General features: G+C 51.1%; 1 protein-coding gene across 1 annotated transcript in view; it reads right to left on the reverse strand.

The window, feature by feature from the left end:
* Positions 1-346: 346 nt before the first annotated feature.
* rabac1 (Rab acceptor 1 (prenylated)) overlaps positions 347-20,185 on the reverse strand; it is a 49,513-nt gene continuing 29,674 nt past the window's right edge. Inside the window, exons 4-7 of the mRNA XM_060852738.1 lie at positions 12,634-12,846; positions 10,751-10,848; positions 5,468-5,569; positions 347-4,156 (exon numbers count right to left, since the gene is read on the reverse strand). Coding sequence (XP_060708721.1) covers positions 4,068-4,156; positions 5,468-5,569; positions 10,751-10,848; positions 12,634-12,846 — 502 coding nt within the window. The 3' untranslated portion in view covers positions 347-4,067. The remainder of the gene's footprint in view (positions 4,157-5,467; positions 5,570-10,750; positions 10,849-12,633; positions 12,847-20,185) is intronic.

Here is a 20,185-nt window from a genome sequence, read left to right on the forward strand (position 1 = left end):
ATGTTGGGAACAGATATCTATTAACTAAGGACAAAATGTGAAAGACAATTTGGCCATTCCCGAGAGGGAATAATTGTACCCTGTGATTTCTTGAAAACTGCAGTCCACGGCTTAGCGTGTGGTTTAAGACTGGAAGGCAGTGGCACGGGAAAGGAGCTTAGCAAAGAGATCGGTTTTGCACACCCAGCGATCAGAGCAAATGAGAAGTGATAATCTCTCTCGGAAAATCCTGCTCGCTTTCGGTTTGAAGTGGGTAATTGTGTTGTGGTAACGCGGAATCATTACTGAGGTGTGAACCAGAGTTTACCTCCTGCTTCACAGATACACTTTGAAAACGATAAAGGAATGAGTTGAAAGAAGCCTCGAGACATTTATTTTGACCATAGTACAAAACAGGAGTAATTGGCTATTGACAGATCACAGCAGGAGCAGTGGAGGTGTGGGACTTCAGTGTCAGCGCAGTTCACCCAGGTGAATCTGCAGCTTGTGTTAGGTATTTCAACGAGAGGGACCATCTGAAGAAATCTTATTGAGTGAATGTGGAAGGAAACGGTGTGTGGCCACCCCAGTTACAGCAACAAGCCTAGGTGTGGAGACCATGGTGACTGCACACTGGGGTGGAGATGCTCGGAATTGCGAGTGTTTGAATCTTTTTCGCTAGTGTTTTATTAAAATCTGCCCAACTTGTCTAGGTTTTTCTTTCTTGTTCAATAAACCTTTTCTTTTCCACGTTAAAAGGACTCTCGGGAATGCCGGATTCCTGGCACCAGTACGATGCTCCAAGTGTTGAGTTGCCTGCTCCCCGGATGCTGCCTGACCTGCCCTGTGTTTCCAGCACCACACTCTGATCACCAGCACCTACACTCCTCACCATTACCACGCGGACAGTGTAGGTATGGGCCAAACACAGGCAGACGGCACTAGATTGAATGGTGAATAGTGGGCGGCATGGACCAGTTGGGCCGAAGGGCCTGTTTCCATGCTGTAAACCTGACAATGGGGAAGGCCTGAGCAGGTTTTTGGCAGTAGGGGGACTGCACTGACGTCTCAAGAGTTAATTTTGGTTTTCGGAAACATACTCTTTGAAGGCAACAATCTCTCAGGAGGGAGAGAGCGCGCTGTGGTGGGACAGGCCCAGGTCAGATGAAAGGAAGCAGCTGAGGAAGTTGCCGAACGGGTTGTAAGTAATCGCATCACAGCTTCCAAATTTCCTAAAGGCAGAACAGATGTGGAAAGGATGGTTTTTTCCCCAACGGTTTGAGGAACAACTCCAGTGTAAAAGAGAAACTGAGACAAGCAGGGATTGGTTCACGCAGGCGCTGGGGAAGCTGGGTTTCTTGACCCCAGAGGGCAGGTTCAACGGTAAACTGGCAGAGATTGTTAGCATTGACACAGCATTCAGGTCCAGCCTCCGCTAGGAGCTAGAATGGGGAAGCAGGCTGAATGGCCTCCATTTCTCCACGCACTGCTCTCCAGGCGTTTTGACCAGTTTCAGCAGAACGTCACTCTGTGTTTAGTTCACTACCTTCTTAAGAGTTCTGTGCCAATAACCTATTTACTCCCTGGCGCTCCCTCCTCCCTCTCACGCTGCCCTGTTGGCTTGTATGGCCTGTTGGCTTCGCTGTGCCATCCCCAGCTGCTGTTGCCACCTCCTGATCTTCCCCCCCCCCCCCCCCCACCCCGCTCTGTGTCCCAGGGGAGAGTAACAGGAAGCAGATCCATGGGAAGAGCACCCTCTCCACTGCCCAGTGAGCCCCAGCATTCTCCAACCTGCACTGAGCCAGAGAACGTCACTCTCTGGATCCTGCTGTGTCACACAGATTTAGATTACTTAGTGTGGAAACAGGCTGTTCGGCCCAACAAGTCCACACTGACCCACCGAATCGCAACCCACCCATATCCCTACATTTACCCCTTACCTAACACTAGGGGCAATTTAGCATGGCCAATTCACCTGACCCGCACATCTTTGGACTGTGGGAGGAAACTGGAGCACCCGGAGGAAACCCACGCAGACACGGGGAGAATGTGCAAACTCCACACAGACAGTCGCCTGAGGCGGGAATTAAACCTGGGACCTTGGTGCTGTGAGGCAGCAGTGCTAACCACTGTGCCGCCCATCTTGACCCTCTGTCCGGAAGGTGTCCTCCCTGCTCTCCCCCAGGGGTGACCAGTTTCCCCTCTGACCCAGGACATGGTAGTCTGCGTCCTTAACCAACTGCTGGCAGCAGTTACACTCAGTAACTTTGGAAAGATGGATGATCAGAGTGGGAGGTTATGGTGGGGCTGTGCAGGACTTAGACAGAGCGACCAGTGCCGGGTGTAAGGCGGCCATTATGAAGGGGGAAGAGGCTTCAGAGCAGATTTACCAGGACGGTGCTGGGAATCGAGGGTTGCAGCGATGGGGGAAGAGGCTAAACAGCTTGGGACTTTCTCTCTCTCTCTCTCTCTCTCTCTCTCTCTCTCCCCCCCACCCCCCGAGAGAGTCAGAGGGGTGACTTTCTAGAGGTATAGAAAATCATAAGGGGCATAGATAGGGTAAATAGACAAGGTCTTTTCCCTGGGGAGGGGAGTGAACGAGAAGGCAGAGGTTGAAGGTGAGAGGGGAAAGATTTTAAAAAGACAGGAGGGAATTCTTTTTTTTTAAAACTTTGTTTTTCCATGTGTAGACTGAACTTCCTGAGGAAGTGGTGGATGTGGGGACAGCTATTATATTTAAAAGACATTTAGATAAGGACATGGATAGGAAAGGGTTTGGAGAGATATGGGCCAGGAGCAGGCAGGTTTAGTTTGGGATTAGGGTCAGCACGGGCTGGATAGACTGAAGGGGACTTTGAGGAGGACACAGTAGGAGCACTGTGTGCAGTTCCCGTCTCCGCACTACGGGAAGGATGTGATTGGACTGGGTGGGGGTGTGAGGGGGGTGATTTACCCGGATGCTGCCTGGGATGGAGCAGAGCGGTGATGTAGCGAGGCTGGATAAACGTGGGAGCTGAGGAGTATAAGATAATGAGGGGCATGGACGGGGTGTAGGGGGAGGAGAATGGGAAGCAGCTGCTGCCCTCAGTCAATAATAAGAGGGGTGGAGGGACATTTTTAAAGTGAAAGGCAGGGGGCTCAGAGGGGCAATTAAGGATATTTTCACCTGAGGGGTGACAGGGGTCTGACTCTACCACCTGGGTGGGTAGTTGGGGCAGGAAACCTTCCAACCTTTGAAAAGCTGCTTGGGCGAGCATGTGCAATGTGGGGAAGGTGGGGGGGGGGGGGGGTCGAGTGCAGGTAGGTCAGTGAGGACTCAGTGGATGTTCACTGCGCTGTGAGACACGACACTGACCACTGTTGGGGGGGAGGGGGTGGCTAACAGGGGCTGTGGATTGGATCATTGCAACCATTGGCTCTGGTCATGACGGGGGTAGTGTTTTCGAGAGGAACCCCTTGCCCATTCTGTGTACTCTCCTCGTTGAGGTGGGGGGGAGAAAGAGGAGAGAAAGAGAAGCTGATGGGGAGGAGGATGTGGAAGGTGAGGAATGGGGAGGCTGAGGGACAGGGAAGGTGACAGACAGGATAGAAGCCGCAGTCTGAGCGTGCCGGAGTTACGCCCGCTCAGCCAGCAGGTCTTTACAAAGACACACAGTCACTTCACAAACAAATACCCACTGACCCCCGAGGGAGCTGAGCGAGTATTCCCACGGTGACCAACCCCCAGCCTGCTCACAGATCACCTTCCCTGTGTTCACTAATATCAGTTACATTAACCAGCAAATAATGGAAAACATCAAAAGCAGCTCCACAATCTAAGCGAGTATATAACATTAATGGTCAGAGATGATAACGAGTGGGATTGGCTGAAAGGTTAAGAGTGAGGCATGCGTTTCCTGGACAATGCGAGTTGAGAGTGGAACACACAGATGACCCATCCGATAACCCCCTCCCCCTCCCCCCGGAGTGATTGAGTTTAATACAGGGAGCAGCTGGTGGGAAATGCAGACTGACTGCCCACCCTCTCCCTCTCTATAAAGTGCTACAGATAGAAGGGTCCTCCCAGGGCGAGAGCCAGCCAGCACACCTCACACCGACTCCATCTGAAGCTCATCACCGTCTCCAGACTCCAACTCATGGAAACCAGCATGGCCACCGATAAACACCAGGGTGGCTCCTAAACACGGGGAGGGGGGGGGAGAGAGAGACAGAGAGAGAGACAGAGAGAGAGACAGAGAGAGAGACAGAGAGAGAGACAGAGAGAGAGACAGAGAGAGAGACAGAGAGAGAGACACGCACACGGGGGGGGGGGGGGGGAAAGAGAGAGAGAGAGAGAGAGAGAGAGAGAGAGAGAGAGAGAGACGCACACAGAGGGGGGAGAGAGACACGCACACGGGGGGGGGGTGGGAAGAGAGAGAGAGAGACACGCACACAGAGGAGAGAGAGAGGGGGAGAGAGGCACACGCAGAGGGGGAGAGAGAGAGAGAAAGAAAGAAAGAAAAAGAGAGATGGGAGAGAGAAAAAGAGAGAATTAGAATCACACCCAGAGGGAATGAAAGAACAGCGAGGAGGGGCAGTGAAAGGAGGGGGAGGGGAGGGAACGTGACAGGAGTGCGGGGAGAGAAGAGAGGACGGAGCAGGGGACGAGGGGGAGGGGAGGGAACAGGTGACCGGTGGGGGGGAGAGGGGGATGGGGGGGGAGAGGGGGATGGGGTGGGAGGGAGGGAGCAGGTGACGGAGGGAGGGAGGGAGGGAGGGAACAGGTGACAGGGGAGGGGGGGGGAGGGAGGGAGGGAGGGAACAGGTGACAGGGGAGGGGGGGGGGGGAGGGAGGGAGGGAGGGAACAGGTGACGGGGGGAGGGAGTGGGAGGGAGGGAGCAGGTGATGGGGGGAGGGGGTGGGAGGGAGGGAGCAGGTGATGGGGGGAGGGGGGGGGGGAGGGAGGGAGGGAGGGAACAGGTGACGGGGGAGGGGGGGGAGGGAGGGAGGGAGGGAACAGGTGACGGGGGGAGGGAGTGGGAGGGAGGGAGCAGGTGATGGGGGGAGGGGGTGGGAGGGTGTGGGAACAGGTGACGGGCGGGGGGGAGGGGGAGGGAGCAGGTGACGGGGGGAGGGAGTGGGAGGGAGGGAGCAGGTGATGGGGGGAGGGGGTGGGAGGGTGTGGGAACAGGTGACGGGCGGGGGGGAGGGGGAGGGAGCAGGTGACGGGGGGAGGGGGTGGGAGCAGGTGACGGGGCAGGGGGGAGGGGGAGGGAGGGAGCAGGTGACTGGGGAGGAGGGGGAGGGAGCGGGTGATGGTAGGGGCACAGCGGAGGAGGTGATCTAGGGCGAGGGGGGGGGGGGGTGGGGTGTTGGAGAGAGACAGAAGCGGGGGGGGTTGCAGGCCGGGTGAGGCAGTGGGAGTACAGCGATGTCCGACATGGTGAGGGAGGGGAGATGGAGACAGCAGCACGGTCCGAACGCTGCTGAAGACCTGTGGTTACTCACCCAGGACCCAGAACACTGCGGACCCAGCACCGGCCAACCAGAAGAAGGGGAAAGAGATCGCCCCCGAGAGGCCGTACTGATGGGCAGGACTCAGCTCCCGACCTGGACAATATACAAACACACCGACAGTGAGACCCCTGCAGCGTCCAGCCTATAACCGCACTGTGCCAGCTTGGCTCGGGGAGCACCGAGGGTGGGAGCACGGGTCTCCAAACCCGACATGGTCAGGGCCTTTGCAGAACCCAGCGTCCCCCATCTTTCCTTTCTAGCACATGGAGTGAATGGCCTGGCCTGAAGGCTGCTATCTGTAATGCTGGGGCAGGCTGAGGTGGATCACTCACATCGCACTGCTGCCTGAAGGCTTTTCCCATCGCTTCACTCCTGGTATTCCAACAGGAGAGCTGGCCTCTCCCATCGTTGAGGATGGGGATACTCAGAGCCCCCTCATCTGGGGAGTTAAGTGATTGTTCACCAGCGTTGACATTTGGACATGGTAGGACGGCGGAGCTTAGATCTGCTCTGCACATTCCCATCTGGATTTTCTGCATGCCCTGATCAAGTCAGCTTCACAATGAGGGGGGGAAGCAGGTGACGTGGGGGGAGGGAGAGGTGATGGGATTAGGCTATTTCAGTCAATGATGGCTGACAGACTAAACAGCTGATACCTTCCAGTTCTTAGTCTCACCCTTCCCTGGACACAGCAACCAAAGCATTGGGGAAACATTGAATCAACTTAGGAAGGGGAAAAGGTTGAGACTCTGAAGGGAGATTACAGAGAGTTGGGCAGAAATTTAAAAAGGAGGTCCTCAAGGGTAATAATATCTGGATTACTGCCAGTGCTACGAACTAGCGAGGGCAGGAATAGGAGGAGAGAGCAGATGAATGCAGGGCTGAGGAGCTGGTGTATGGGAGAAGGATTCACATTTTTGGATCATTAGAATCTCTTTTGAGGGAGAAGTGACCTGTACAAGAAGGACAGATTGCACCTAAACTGGAAGGGGACTGATATACTGTCAGGGAAGTTTGCTAGAACTGCTTGGGAGGATTTAAATAGTAAGATGGGGGGAGGGGGGGTGGGGTGGGTGGTGGGACCCAGGGAGATAGTGAGGAAAGAGATCGATCTGAGATGGGTACAGCTGAGAACAGATGTCCGTCAAACAGTCAGGGCAGGCAGGGACAAGGTAGGACTAATAAATTAAACTGCATTTATTTCAATGCAAGTGGTCTAACAGGGAAGGCAGATGAACTCAGCGCATGGTTAGGAACATGGGACTGGGATATCATAGTAATTATGGAAACATGGCTCAGGGATGGGCAGAACTGGCAGCTGAATGTTCCAGGATACAAATGCTACAGGAAGGATAGAAAGGGAGGCAAGAGAGGAGAGGGAGTGGCATTTTTGATAAGGGATAGCATTACAGCTGTGCAGAGGGAGGATATTCCCAGAAATACATCCAGAGAAGTTATTTGGGTGGAACTGAGAAATGGGAAAGGGATGATCACCTTATTGGGATTGTATTATAAACCCCCCAATAGTCAGAGGGAAATTGAGAAACAAACTTGTAAGGAGATCTCAGCTATCAGTAAGAATAATATGGTGGTTATGGTTGGGGATTTTAACTTTCCAAACATCGACTGGGACTGCCATAGTGTTAAAGGTTTAGATGGAGAGGAATTTCTTCAGTGTGGACAAGACAGTTTTTTGATTCAGTATGTGGGTGTACCTACTAGAGAAGGTGCAAAACTTGACCTACGCTTGGGAAATGAGGCAGGGCAGGTGACTGAGGTGTCAGTGGGGGAGCACTTTGGGGCCAGCGACCATAATTCTATTCCTTTTAAAATAGTGATGGAAAAGGATAGACCAGATCTAACAGTTGAAGTTCTAAATTGGAGAAAGACAATTTTGATGGTATTAGGCAAGAACTTTCAAAAGCTGATTGGAGGCAGATGTTCGCAGGTAAAGGGACGGCTGGAAAATGGGAAGCCTTCAGAAATGAGATAGCAAGAATCCAGAGAAAGTATATTCCTGTCAGGGTGAAAGGGAAGGCTGGTAGGTATAGGGAATGCTGGATGACTAAAGAAATTGAGGGTCTGGTTAAGAAAGAGAAGGAAGCATATGTCAGATACAGACAGGATAGATCTAGTGAATCCTTAGAAGAGTATAAAGGAAGTAGGAGTATACTTAAGAGGGAAATCAGGAGGGCAAAATGGGGACATGAGACAGCTTTGGCAAATAGAATTAAGGAGAATCCAAGGGGTTTTTACAAATATATTAAGGACAAAAGGGTAACTAGGGAGAGAATAGGGCCCCTCAAAGATCCTCAAGGCGGCCATTGTGTGGAGCCACAGAAAATGGGAGAGATACTAAATAAATATTTTCCATTAGTATTTACTGTGGAAAAGGATATGGAAGATATAGACTGTAGGGAAATAGATGGTGACATCTTGCAAAATGTCCGGATTACAGAGGAGGAAGTGCTGGATGTCTTGAAACGGTTAAAGGTGGATAAATCCCCAGGACCTGATCCGGTGTACCCGAGAACTCTGTGGGAAGCTAAAGAAGTGATTGCTGGGCTTCTTGCTGAGATATTTGTATCATCGATTGTCACAGGTGAGGTGCTGGAAGACTGGAGGTCGGCTAACGTGGTGCCACTGTTTCAGAAGGGTGGTAAGGACAAGCCAGGGAACTATAGACCAGTGAGCCTGACCTCGGTGGTGGGCAAGTTGTTGGAGGGAATCCTGAGGGATAGGATGTACATGTATTTGGAAAGGCAGAGACTGATTTGGGATAGTCAACTGATTTGGCTTTGTGGGTGGGAAATCATGTCTCACAAACTTGATTAAATTTTTTGATGAAGTAACAAAGAAGATTGAAGAGGGCAGAGCAGTAGGTGTGATCTATATGGACTTCAGTAAGGCGTTCGACAAGGTTCCCCATAGGAGACTGATTAGCAAGGTTAGATCTCATGGAATACAGGGAGAACTAGCCATTTGGATACAGAACTGGCTCAAAAGGTAGAAGACAGAGGGTGGTGGTGGAGGGTTGTTTTTCAGACCGGAGGCCTGTGACCAGTGGAGTGCCACAAGGATCGGTGCTGGGCCCTCTACTTTTCGTCATTTACATAAATGATTTGGATGTGAGCATAAGAGGTACAGTTACTAAGTTTGCAGATGACACCCAAATTGGAGGTGTAGTGGACAGCGAAGAGGATTACCTCAGATTACAACAGGATCTGGACCAGATGGGCCAATGGGCTGAGAAGTGGCAGATGGAGTTTAATTCAGATCAATGTGAGGTGCTGCATTTTGGGAAAGCAAATCTTAGCAGGACTTATACACTTAATGGTAAGGTCCTAGGGAGTGTTGCTGAACAAAGAGATCTTGGAGTGCAGGTTCATAGCTCCTTGAAAGTGGAGTTACAGGTAGATAGGATAGTGAAGAAGGCGTTTGGTATGCTTCCTTTATTGGTCAGAGTATTGAGTACAGGAGTTGGGAAGACATGTTGCAGCTGTACAGGACATTGGGTAGGCCACTGTTGGAATATTGCGTGTAATTCTGGTCTCCTTCCTATCAGAAAGATGTTGTGAAACTTGAAAGGGCTCAGAAAAGATTTACAAGGATGTTGCCAGGGTTGGAGGATTTGAGCTACAGGGAGAGGCTGAACAAGCTGGGGCTGTTTTCCCTGGAGCGTCGGAGGCTGAGGGGTGACCTTATAGAGGTTTATAAAATCATGAAGGACATGGATAGGATAAATAGACAAAGTCTTTTCCCTGGGGTCGGGGAATCCAGAACTAGAGAATCTAGGTTTCAGGTGATAGGGGAAAGATATAAAAGAGACCTAAGGGGCAACGTTTTCATACAGAGGGTGGTACGTGTATGGAATGAGCTGCCAGAGGGAGTGGTGGAGGCTGGTACAATTGCAACATTTAAGAGGCATTTGGATGGGTATATGAATAGGAAGGGTTTGGAGGGATATTAGATTATATTATTTACAGTGTGCGCAACCCACCCATACCCCTACATTTACCCCTTACCTAACACTACGGGCAATTTAGCATGGCCAATTCACCTAACCTGCACATCTTTGGACTGTGGGAGGAAACTGGAGCACCCGGAGGAAACCCACGCAGACACGGGGAGAACGTGCAAACTCCACACAGTCAGTCGCCTGAGTTGGGAATTGAACCCGGGTCTCAGGCGCTGTGAGGCAGCAGTGCTAACCACTCTGCCACCGTGCCGCCCAGGGATATGGGCCAGGTGCTGGCAGGTGGGACTAGATTGGGTTGGGATATCTGGGCGGCATGGACGGGTTGGACTGAAGGGTGCGTTTCCATGCTGTACATCTCTATTGTATGCGGTATGGCAAAAGTGGCCTCACCAATGTCCTGTACAGCCGCAACATGACCTCCCAACTCCTGTACTCAATACTCGGACCAATAAAGGAAAACCCGGTATTTGTTTTGTGCATTAATGAGCTGGATGTGAACACCGAAGATATAATGAGCTAATGTGCGGATGACATGAAAATTGAGGAATAAAAAGGTACAATGATTAGAATGAGGTCAGCCAGATGGGCTGCAGAATAGGAGGTCCCTGATTGAGAGCCCCCATCAGGGAGCCCTGGCTGACAGTTATAAACAGGAGTGACAGAGGCTCTGTTCACTCAGAGCTGGCTGGGTCAGTGTCACGTACCGTGGATGTCTAACTAAAGGGCGATTTGGTTCTGGGCTACCAGCCTCCGTGGAGTTATTTGAAAAGGGACCCTGGTGTACAAGTCCATATATCGCTGAAGGTATCAGCGCAGGAAGACCGGGTGGGGAAAGAGGTGGATGGGATGCTTGCCTTCATTAGCTGAGGCGTCGAGGACAGACACAGGGAGGTCTTGTTGCAACTGTCAGAAGACCCAGACAGAAGAGCGGGCACGGTTCTGGTCACCACAGGATTGGAAGGATGGGACTGCCTTGGAGATTCCCTCGGATGTTGCCTGGGATGGACAGCTTCAGTTCGGAGGAGATATTGGGTTTTGTTTTCCCTGCAGCAGGGGTGGAGGGGATCTGATTGAGGTGTCCGACATTACGAGACAGCAAGTGCAAATCCTTCCCTCCAGGGCGGGGGGGGGTCTCAGAACAGCGGGCAGCAGCTGAAGGTGAGGAGGGAGTGGTTCAGAGGAGACCCGAGTGATTGTGCTGCTCAGGGAGAGGGTGGTGCAGGCAGCTACTCGACGCTGACGAAACATCTGGATGGGCACCTAAAAAAAAAACTGCCAGGGGACCGGGCACTTACCGAACAGGACAAGGCGAGACTGGGAGGCCCGCAGGTGCACAATGTAACAAGCTCCGAAAAACACCACCAGGGCGATGAGCAGCATCGGAGAGGTGATCCTGGGGAGGAGAACACAGAGAGAGAGACACCGTTAAGGAGCAGAAATTAGGCCATTCTGCCCATCGAGCCTACTCTGCTGTCCAACCATGGCTGATAAGTTTCTCAACCCCATTCTCCTCGGGTCCCAGTCCCCTCCGACCAACGGAAACATCTTCCCAACACCCACTTTGTCCAGGCCATTCAATTAGATCCCTCCTCATCCTTCTAACCTCCACTAAATATAAACCCAGAGTCCCCAGACATTCCTCATTGGTCCCAGGATTGAAAAACTTAACCTTTCTCGTGAACCTCCTCTGAGCACGCTCCAGGTATGGGGCCCTAAGCTGTGCACAATACTCCAAATGTGGTCCGACCAGAGCCTCAGAAATACATCCCTGCTTTTATATTTAATTTCTCTCAAAATAAATGCCATCACTGAATTCCTGAAGGGCTCATGCCCGAAACATCGATTCTCCTGCTCCTTGGATGCTGCCTGATCTGCTGCGCTTTTCCAGCAACACATTGTCAGCTCTGATCTGCAGCCCTCACTCTCTCCTTTCAAACTACTCAGTCAACCTACTGCGAGAGAATCCTGGACTCGAACTCCCTGGCCTCTTTGCACTTCAGATTTCTGGATATTCTTCCCCATTTGGAAAATAGTCCATGCCCCCCTATTCTTTGTCCCAAAGTGCAGGACCTCACACTTTCCCACATCTGCCACTGCTTTGCCTACTCTAACCTGTCCTACTCCTTCTGCAGCCTCCCTGCCTCCTCAATGCTCCCTCTACGTAGTTTTCAGATGATCTAAAGCTTCGCCAGAAACACCCTCAGTTCCCTCACCTAAGTCGTTCATGTATCAAGTGAAAAATTGTGGTCCCAACACTGAGCCTTGTGGAACACCACTCATCACCCGCTGCCATCCTGAGAAGGGCCATTTTATCCCCACTCTCTGCTTTCTGCCAGAGATCTAACCATGCTAGCACCTTGCCTCAAACACCATGGGCCCTTATCTTACTTGGGAGCCTCCTGGATGGCACCTTGTTAAAGGCCTTCTTGAAGACCAGGCAGACAACATCCATTGGCTCTCCCACTCAGAGTGGGAATGAGAGTGAGGGAAGGGAACAGCGAGGAAATGGAGAGAGAGAGAGAGAGATTCACACAGAGTGAGAGACAGAGGTGGAAAGAGTGTGAACAAGAGGGAGAGCCAGCGAATGTGAGAGTGAGAGTGAGAGTGAGAGTGAATGCATGAGATGACAGAGTATGTGCAAGAGATTCTGAGTCTCAAAAGAGAGAGAGAGAGGGAGTGTGGCAAAGAGACAGAGTGCACTGTGGAAAGGTAGTGTGAGGGAGTGTGTGTGAGAGATAGCGAGAAAATGAGTGTGTGAAAGAGAGTTGGGGATGAGAAAGTGTCTGCGAGAGAGCACGAAAGACACACAAATTCACACACACAAAACAGAGGGACAATGAAAACGATCGAGAGAGACTCTGGAACAGTGTGCAACACGTTACATTCATGAGAACATGGGGTCCAAGTGGCCCAGATCTGGGAATGAGGAGTATATACCATCCCCCAGTGTCTGGGTACTAGGAAGTGGAAAAAGCACCATGTCCAACAGCCTGGAATGTTGGAGAGGGTCCCTCAGTGCTCTGGGGAACACAGTTTCACCTGAGAATCTGGGCCTCTCTCTGGCCAGTCAGGCAGGGAGGGGACCTGGGGCAGGCACTGGGAGCAGTCCTGAGGAAAACCGTATGGCTGCTGTTCCCCTGGTCCTGACTAACCCCCAGCCCGCGTCCCTCTCACTTACACACAGTACACGATCAGGCCCAGGAACACAAACACGTAGTTGCTCTGGAAATACTCCACGTTCTTCACCAGCCGCTTGCACATCTCGCCAAAATTCTTCGGCCGGGAGAAACGTTTCTGGTCGACGAAGGAGGCCCAGGGTCGGATGGTGAGCCTGCGCCTCTCGATCCATTCCTTCGCTGGGCCCTGGGAGATGATCTTCGGAATATACATCCTGAGGGCAGGAGGGAGAGAGGGAGGGGGGTGAGTGTGGGTGGAGGTGTGATCGGCACCCCGAAGGCATGGAAAGGCCAACACAGTTTCATTGTAAAGCGATAGATTTGATCCCCTACAGTGTGCAAACAGGCCCTTCGGCCCAACCAGTCCGTACTGACCCTCCGAACAGTAACCCACCCAGACCCATTTCCCCTCTGACAAATGCACCTAACACTGTGGGCAATTCAACACGGCCAATTCACCCTGACCTGCACATCTTTGGACTGTGGGAGGAAACCGGAGCACCCGGAGGAAACCCACACAGACATGGGGAGAATGTACCAACTCCACACAGACAGTCACCCGAGGCTGGAATTGAACCTGGGATCTTGGTGCTGTGAGGCAGCAGTGCTAACCACTGAGTCACAGTGCCGTCCCACTGTTACCATCAGGAGGCTCCCCTTTGAGCAGCAGCTATATGGGCCAGAATAGAAACGCGTCTTTTTTCATTTAGAAATCACCCAGTAAGCAGGATACACTGCCCCCCACAGAATCATAACGGTACTGCAGGGAAGGGAATGGGAAATGAGGATAACGGTGGTTAGCGCTGCCAGGGACCAGGGACCCGGGTTCGATTCCAGCCTCGGGGTGGCTGTGTGTGGGGTTTGCACATTCTCCCCGTGTTGGTGTGGGTTCCCTCCCACAGTCCGAAGGTGAGCAGGTCAGGGTGGATTGGCCGCGCTACGTGCCCCACAGTGTTCAGGGATGTGGAGGTTGGGTGCATTAGTCAGGGGGAAAACGTAGGGGGAATGGGTCTGGGTGGGTTACTCTTCAGGGGGTCAGGGTGGACTTGTTGGGCCGAAGGGCCTGTTTCCACACTGCGCCCCAGCCCCCTGCGGTGCTCACTCTATGCCCAAACGTTACTGGGGGAGCGTGCAGTGTGCTCCTCCCTCGAGGAAACTCAGGCAGGTGGTGACTGCGGCAGAGAGAGGCCGAGGGGCAGGATTTCCCAGACCCAGCTCACGGTCCTGGGTGCGTTTGGTCAGGCCCTCTGGTGTCTGTGCACCCCTCTCCTCACCTAGTGCAGCAAAGCTCAGGGGTGTGGCAGAGTGTGACCAAATACAACGTAACTGAGTTCTAGTACTGCCCGAGGAAGTGGAGGAGGCTGGGTATAGGTTTTAGAGGGATATGGGCCGAGTGCTGGCAGGTGGGACTACATTAGATGAGATTAGATTACTTAGTGTGGAAACAGGCCCTTCGGCCCAACAAGTCCACACCGACCCACCGAAGCGCAACCCACCCATACCCCTACAGTTACCCCTTACCTAACACTATGGGCAATTTAGCATGGCCAATTCACCTGACCCGCATATCTATGGACTGTGGGAGGAAACCGGAGCACCCGGAGGAAACCCACGCAGACACGCAGAGAATGACTGTGTGGAGTTTGCACAGTCACCCGAGTCGGGAATTGAACCTGGGTCTCAGGCGCTGTGAGGCAGCAGTGCTAGCCACTGTGCCACCGTGCTGTCCACTGTAGGTCAGGATATCTGGTTGGCATGGACGGGTTGGACCGAACCAGACATCTCTGTGACTCGCAGTAACTTGTGCTGTAGATAAAGGGGAACCTACAGTACTTAGTTTTCCAGTAGGCATTTGGTAAGGAATGTCACATTAAAAAGATGACTGTGTGAAGCTGGAGTGAATGGCTAACAGGAATCAGAGGGGAGGAAGAAATACATCTTTTACAGGCGGGGAGAAACATCATGTATGCGACAGAACACAGGGATTCCGATCTTTGACGTCTGCATCACAGATAGACAGGGCGGTTTAAAAAGGTGTTGAGCACACTTGCTTTCATTGCTCAGTCTTTCGAGTGGAGGAGTTAGGAGTCACGTCGAGGTCTTACAGGAACATTGATGAGGCCCTTCCAGAACACTGTGGGCAGCTCCGATCGCCCCGTTTATAGGAAGGATATTATTAAACTGGACGGGCTTCAGAAAAGCTTCAGCCAGGATGTTGCTGGATGTGGAGAGCTCGAGTTGGAAAGAAAGTTTGGACAGACAGGGACCTGCTTCACTGGAATGGAGGAGATTGAGAGATGAACTTCTACAGAAGTTTTTAAACTCATGGGGGTGGAAGGGGGCTTTTTCCTCAGGTTTCTTACCCCGAGGCCCATTCTAGTAAGTAACTTCTGCACCCTTTTCAAAGTGCTCACCTCTTCCTTACAGTGTGATGCCCACAACACTAACCCAGCTAAGGCCCAACAGGTATCTGATATTCAATAAGATCGTCACTGTTCTGATTCGTGTTCCCTGAGAATCTTTCATCCCATCGGTCATCAGGAATCTACATTCTCACTGTGGTCTCCTCCACATCAAAGAGACGGGATGCCAACTCACGGAACGTTTCAGGGAAACATCTCTAGGGTGCACACCCCCCCAAACAACCCACCGCCCTGAGGCTGACTACTTCAATCCCACCTCCCACCCCACCACGGATATGCAAGTCCTGGGCCTCCTCCACCACCCGACACCTGGAGGAAGAACGCCTCATCTTCCGCCTTGGGACTCTCCAACCACACGGCATCAACGCCGATTTCACCAGTTTCCCCATCTCCCCTCCACCCGCCATATCCCAGGTCAAACCTTCCGATCTGCCGGACGGAAGGGGGAACGAGTATACTGGCTGGGAGATTTGCTCAGGGCTGCTCAGGAGGATTGAAACTAGTAAAAGGGTGGGACCCGGGGGAGATATAGTGAGGAAAGAGATCAATCTGAGACCGGTACGGTTGGGAAAAGGAGCAAGTTAAATCATCAGGGCAGGCAGGAACAAAACAGAGAGTGTGGGGGGTGTGTGGAATGCACTGTCAGCAGTGATAGGAGAGTCAGAGATATCAGGGACATTTAAAGTGACTGCTGGACAAGCCCGTGAACGGCTGTAAATTGAGGGGTGTGTAGGTTAAGACAAATGCTTGGCACAACATGAAGGGCCGAAGGGCCTGTGCTGTTCTATGTCCTAACCAGGTCAAACTGAAATTAAACTGCATTTATTTCAATGCGAGGTGCCTAACAGGGAAGGCAGATGAACTCAGGGCATGGTTAGGAACTTGGGACTGGGATATCATAGCAATTACAAAGACACGGCTCAGGGATGGGCAGAACAGGCAACTTCATGTTACAGGGTATAGATGCTATAGGAAGGATCGGTGGGGGGGGGTTAATTAGGAATAACATTACGGCTGAACTTGGGGAGGATATTCCTGGGAGTATGTTCAGGGAAGTTATTTGGGTGGAACTGAGAAATAACGCTGGGAAGACCACCTTATTGGGATTGTACTATAGATACCCGCAATATCAGCGAGAAGTCGAATAGCAAATTTCTAAGAAGATTTCAGTTTTCTCAAAGAATAATAGGTTGGTTAAATTAGGGGGTTTTAACTTTCCCAACAGAGTGGGACTGCCATAAGTTTAAGGGTTTAGATGCAGAGGAATTTGTTAAGTGCGTTTAAGAAAGTTTTCTGATTCAGTATGTGGATGTACCTACTAGAGAAGGTGCAAAACCTGACCTACTCTCGGGAAATAAGGCAGGGCAGGTGACTGAGGTGTCAGTGGGGGAGCACTTTGGGGCCAGCGACCATAATTCTATTCATTTTAAAATAGCTATGGAAAAGGATCGATAGATTAGATCTAATAGTTAAAGTTCTAGAAGGAAGGAAGGTCAGTTTTGGTGGTATTGTTCAAAAGCAGATGTTCACGGGTAAAGGGACGGCTGGAAAATGGGAAGCCTTCAGAAATGAGATAACGAGAATCCAGAGAAAGGATATTCCTGTCAGGGTGAAAGGGAAGGCTGGTAGGTATAGGGAATGCTGGATGAGGAGAGAAATTGAGGGTCTGGTTAAGAAAAAGAAGGAAGCATATGTCAGATAGAGAGATCAGAGACGGAGTTTATTCTCAGAGGAGTGTACTCAAGAGGGAAATCAGGAGGGCAAAACGAGGACTGAAATAGCTTTAGCAGATAGGGTTAAGGAGATTTTATAAATACATTAAGGACAAAAGAATAATGAGGGACAGAATAGGTCCCCTCAAAGATTAGAAAAGTGGCCTTTGTATGGAGCCGCAGGAGATTTGGGGGGGGGGGGGGGGGGGAAGAGACTAAACGAGTATTTTGCATCAGTGTTTACTGTGGAAAAGCATATGGAAGATAAAGAATGTGAGGAAATAGATGGTGACATCTTGAAAAACGTCCATATTACAGAGGAGGAAGTGCTGGATGTCTTCAAATGCATAAAGGTGGATAAATCCCCAGGACCTGATCCGGTGTACCCGAGAACTCTGTGGGAAGCTAGGGAAGTGATTGCTGGGCTTCTTGCTGAGATATTTGTATCATTGATAGTCGCAGGTGAGGTGCCGGAAGACTGGAGATTGGCAAACGTGGTGCCACTGTTTCAGAACGGTGGTAAGGACAAGCCAGGGAACTATAGACCAGTGAGCCTGACCTCGGTGGTGGGCAAGTTGTTGGAGGGAATCCTCAGGGACAGGATGTACATGTAAGGCAGGGACTGATTTGGGATAGTCAACATGGCTTTGTGTGTGGGAAATCATGTCTCACAAACTTGATTGAGTTTTTTGATGAAGTAACAAAGAAGATCGATGAGGGCAGAGCAGTAGGTGTGATCTATATGGACTTCAGTAAGGTGTTCGACAAGGTTCCCCATGGGAGACTGATTAGCAAGGTTAGATCTCATGGAATGCAGGGAGAACTACCCATTTGGATACAGAACTGGATCAAAGGTAGAAGACAGAAGGTGGTGGTGGAGGGTTGCTTTTCAGACCGGAGGCCTGTGACCAGTGGAGTGCCACAAGGATCGGTGCTGGGTCCTCTACTTTTTGTCATTTACATAAATGATTTGGATGCGAGCATAAGAGGTACAGTTAGTAAGTTTGCAGATGGCACCAAAATTGGAGGTGTAGTGGACAGCGAAGAGGGTTACCTCAGATTACAACAGGATCTGGACCAGATGGGCCATTGGGCTGAGAAGTGGCAGATGGAGTTTAATTCAGATAAATGCGAGGTGCTGCATCTTGGAAAAGCAAATCTTAGCAGGACTTATACACTTAATGGTAAGGTCCTAGGGAGTGTTGCTGAACAAAGAGACCTTGGAGTGCAGGTTCATAGCTCCTTGAAAGTGGAGTTACAGGCATGCTTTCCTTTATTGGTCAGAGTATTGAGTACAGGATTTGGGAGGTCATGTTGCGGCTGTACAGGACATTGGTTAGGCCACTGTTGGAATATTGCGTTCAATTCTGGTCTCCTTCCTATCGGAAAGATGTTGTGAAACTTGAAAGAGTTCAGAAAGGATTTACAAGAATGTTGCCAGGGTTGGAGGATTTGAGCTACAGGGAGAGGCCGAATAGATTAGATTCCCTACAGTGTGGAAACAGGCCCTTCGGCCCAACACTGACTGTCCGAAGAGTAACCCACACAGACCCATTCCCCCTATTTACCCCTGACTAATGCACCTAACACTCTGGGCAATTTAGCATGACCCATTCACCTAACCTGCACATCTTTGGACTGGGAGGAATCCGGAGCACCCGGAGGAAACCCACGCAGACACGGGGAGAATGTGCAAATTGCTCACAGTCGCCTGAGGCTGGAACCGAACCCGGGTCCCTGGCGTTATGAGGCAGCAGTGCTAACCACTGAGCCACTGTGTCGAGGCTGAGGGATAACCTTATAGAGGATAATAAAATCATGAGAGGCATGGATAGGGTAAACAACAAAGTCTTTTCCCCAGGGTTGGGGAGTCTAGAACTAGAGAGCATAGGTTTAGGGTGAGAGGGGAAAGATATAAAAGAGACCTACGGGGCAACTTTTTCACACACAGGGTGGTACATGTATGGAATGAGCTGCCAGAGGATGTGGTGGAAGCTGGTATAATTACAACATTTAAGAGGCATTTGGATGGGTATATGAATAGGAAGGGTTAGGAGGGATATGGGCCGGGTGCTGCAAAATGTGACCACATTGGGTTGGGATATCTGGGCGGCATGGACAGGTTGGACCGAAGGGTCTGTTTCTGAGCTGTATGTCTCTGTGACAATCTTAAAAAGACATGAGGGGCAATTTTGTATTTTTTAAATGTTGAGACACTGAACGGCTTGTGGGTGGAATGCACCTCCTGAGGAAGTAGTGGATGGGAGTACGGTCGAGATGTTGAAAAGACATTTGGACAGGTATGTGAATGGGAGAGGTTTGGAGGGAAATGGGCCAAACGTGGGCAGGTGGGACGAGTTGAGTTTGGGATTGTGGTCAACATAGACCAAAGGGGCAGTTTCTCTGCTGTGTGACTATGACTCGGGTGGTGGATGATGATTTGGATCGAACGTAACATGAGAACGAGGAGGAGGAGGAGGAGACCATCCAGCTCCTCATCCCTGCCCCGCTATTCAATAAAATCACGCTGAGCTTTCATGACCTCAGCTCCACTCCCCTGTGCTCTCACCACAACACTCAATTCCTCTACTGTTCCAAACATCTTAGCTTTAACAACATTTCCTGTGGAAGCCTCAACCACTTCCCTGGGCAGGGAATTCCACAGATTCACAACCCTCTAGGTGAAGAAGTCCCTTCTTAATCCAGTCCTATATCTGCACCCCCTAATTCTGAGGCTACGCCCCCTTGTTCGAGTTTCCCACTAGTGGAAACATCCTCTCTCTCCTTCGATCTTATCTATTCCCTTTATAATTTGATGTTTCTATAAGATTCTCCCTCATTTTTCCAAAATTCCAATAAATATAATCCCAGTCTGCTCAGTCTCTCCCCATAAACCAACCCCCTCAACTCCGGAACCAGCCTGGTGAACTCCCTCTGCTCCCCTTCCAGTGCCAGTGTGTCCTTTCTCAAGTAAGGAGACCAGAGATGTGCAGGTCAGGGGGAATTGGCCAGGCTAAATTGCCCGTAGTGTTAGGTGCATCAGTCAGAGGGAAATGGGTCTGGGTGGGCTACTCTTCGGCGGGTCGGTGTGGACTGGTTGGGCCGAAGGGCCTGTTTCTACACTGTAGGGAAACAAATCTAATCTCATCTGCAAACAGTCCTCCAGGTGTGGCCTCCCCAGCACCTTGTACAGCTAGAGCATGACCTCTCTGCTTTTAAACTCCATCCCTTCAGCAATGAAGGACAATTTGCCTTCCTAATTACTTGTTGTACTGGCAGACCAACCCTCTGTGATTCATGCACCACGTGCAGGGACGTGGGGAAAGGGCAGGTTACTGCTGGATTATGATGCTCATTCCAAGAGCGGGTGCAGGTCGGACGGACAGCACGGTCTCCTGCCTTGGTAACGGTGAAGCAAG

The sequence above is a fragment of the Hemiscyllium ocellatum genome, chromosome 38, assembly GCF_020745735.1.
Source record: "Hemiscyllium ocellatum isolate sHemOce1 chromosome 38, sHemOce1.pat.X.cur, whole genome shotgun sequence".
Lineage (NCBI taxonomy): Eukaryota > Metazoa > Chordata > Chondrichthyes > Orectolobiformes > Hemiscylliidae > Hemiscyllium > Hemiscyllium ocellatum.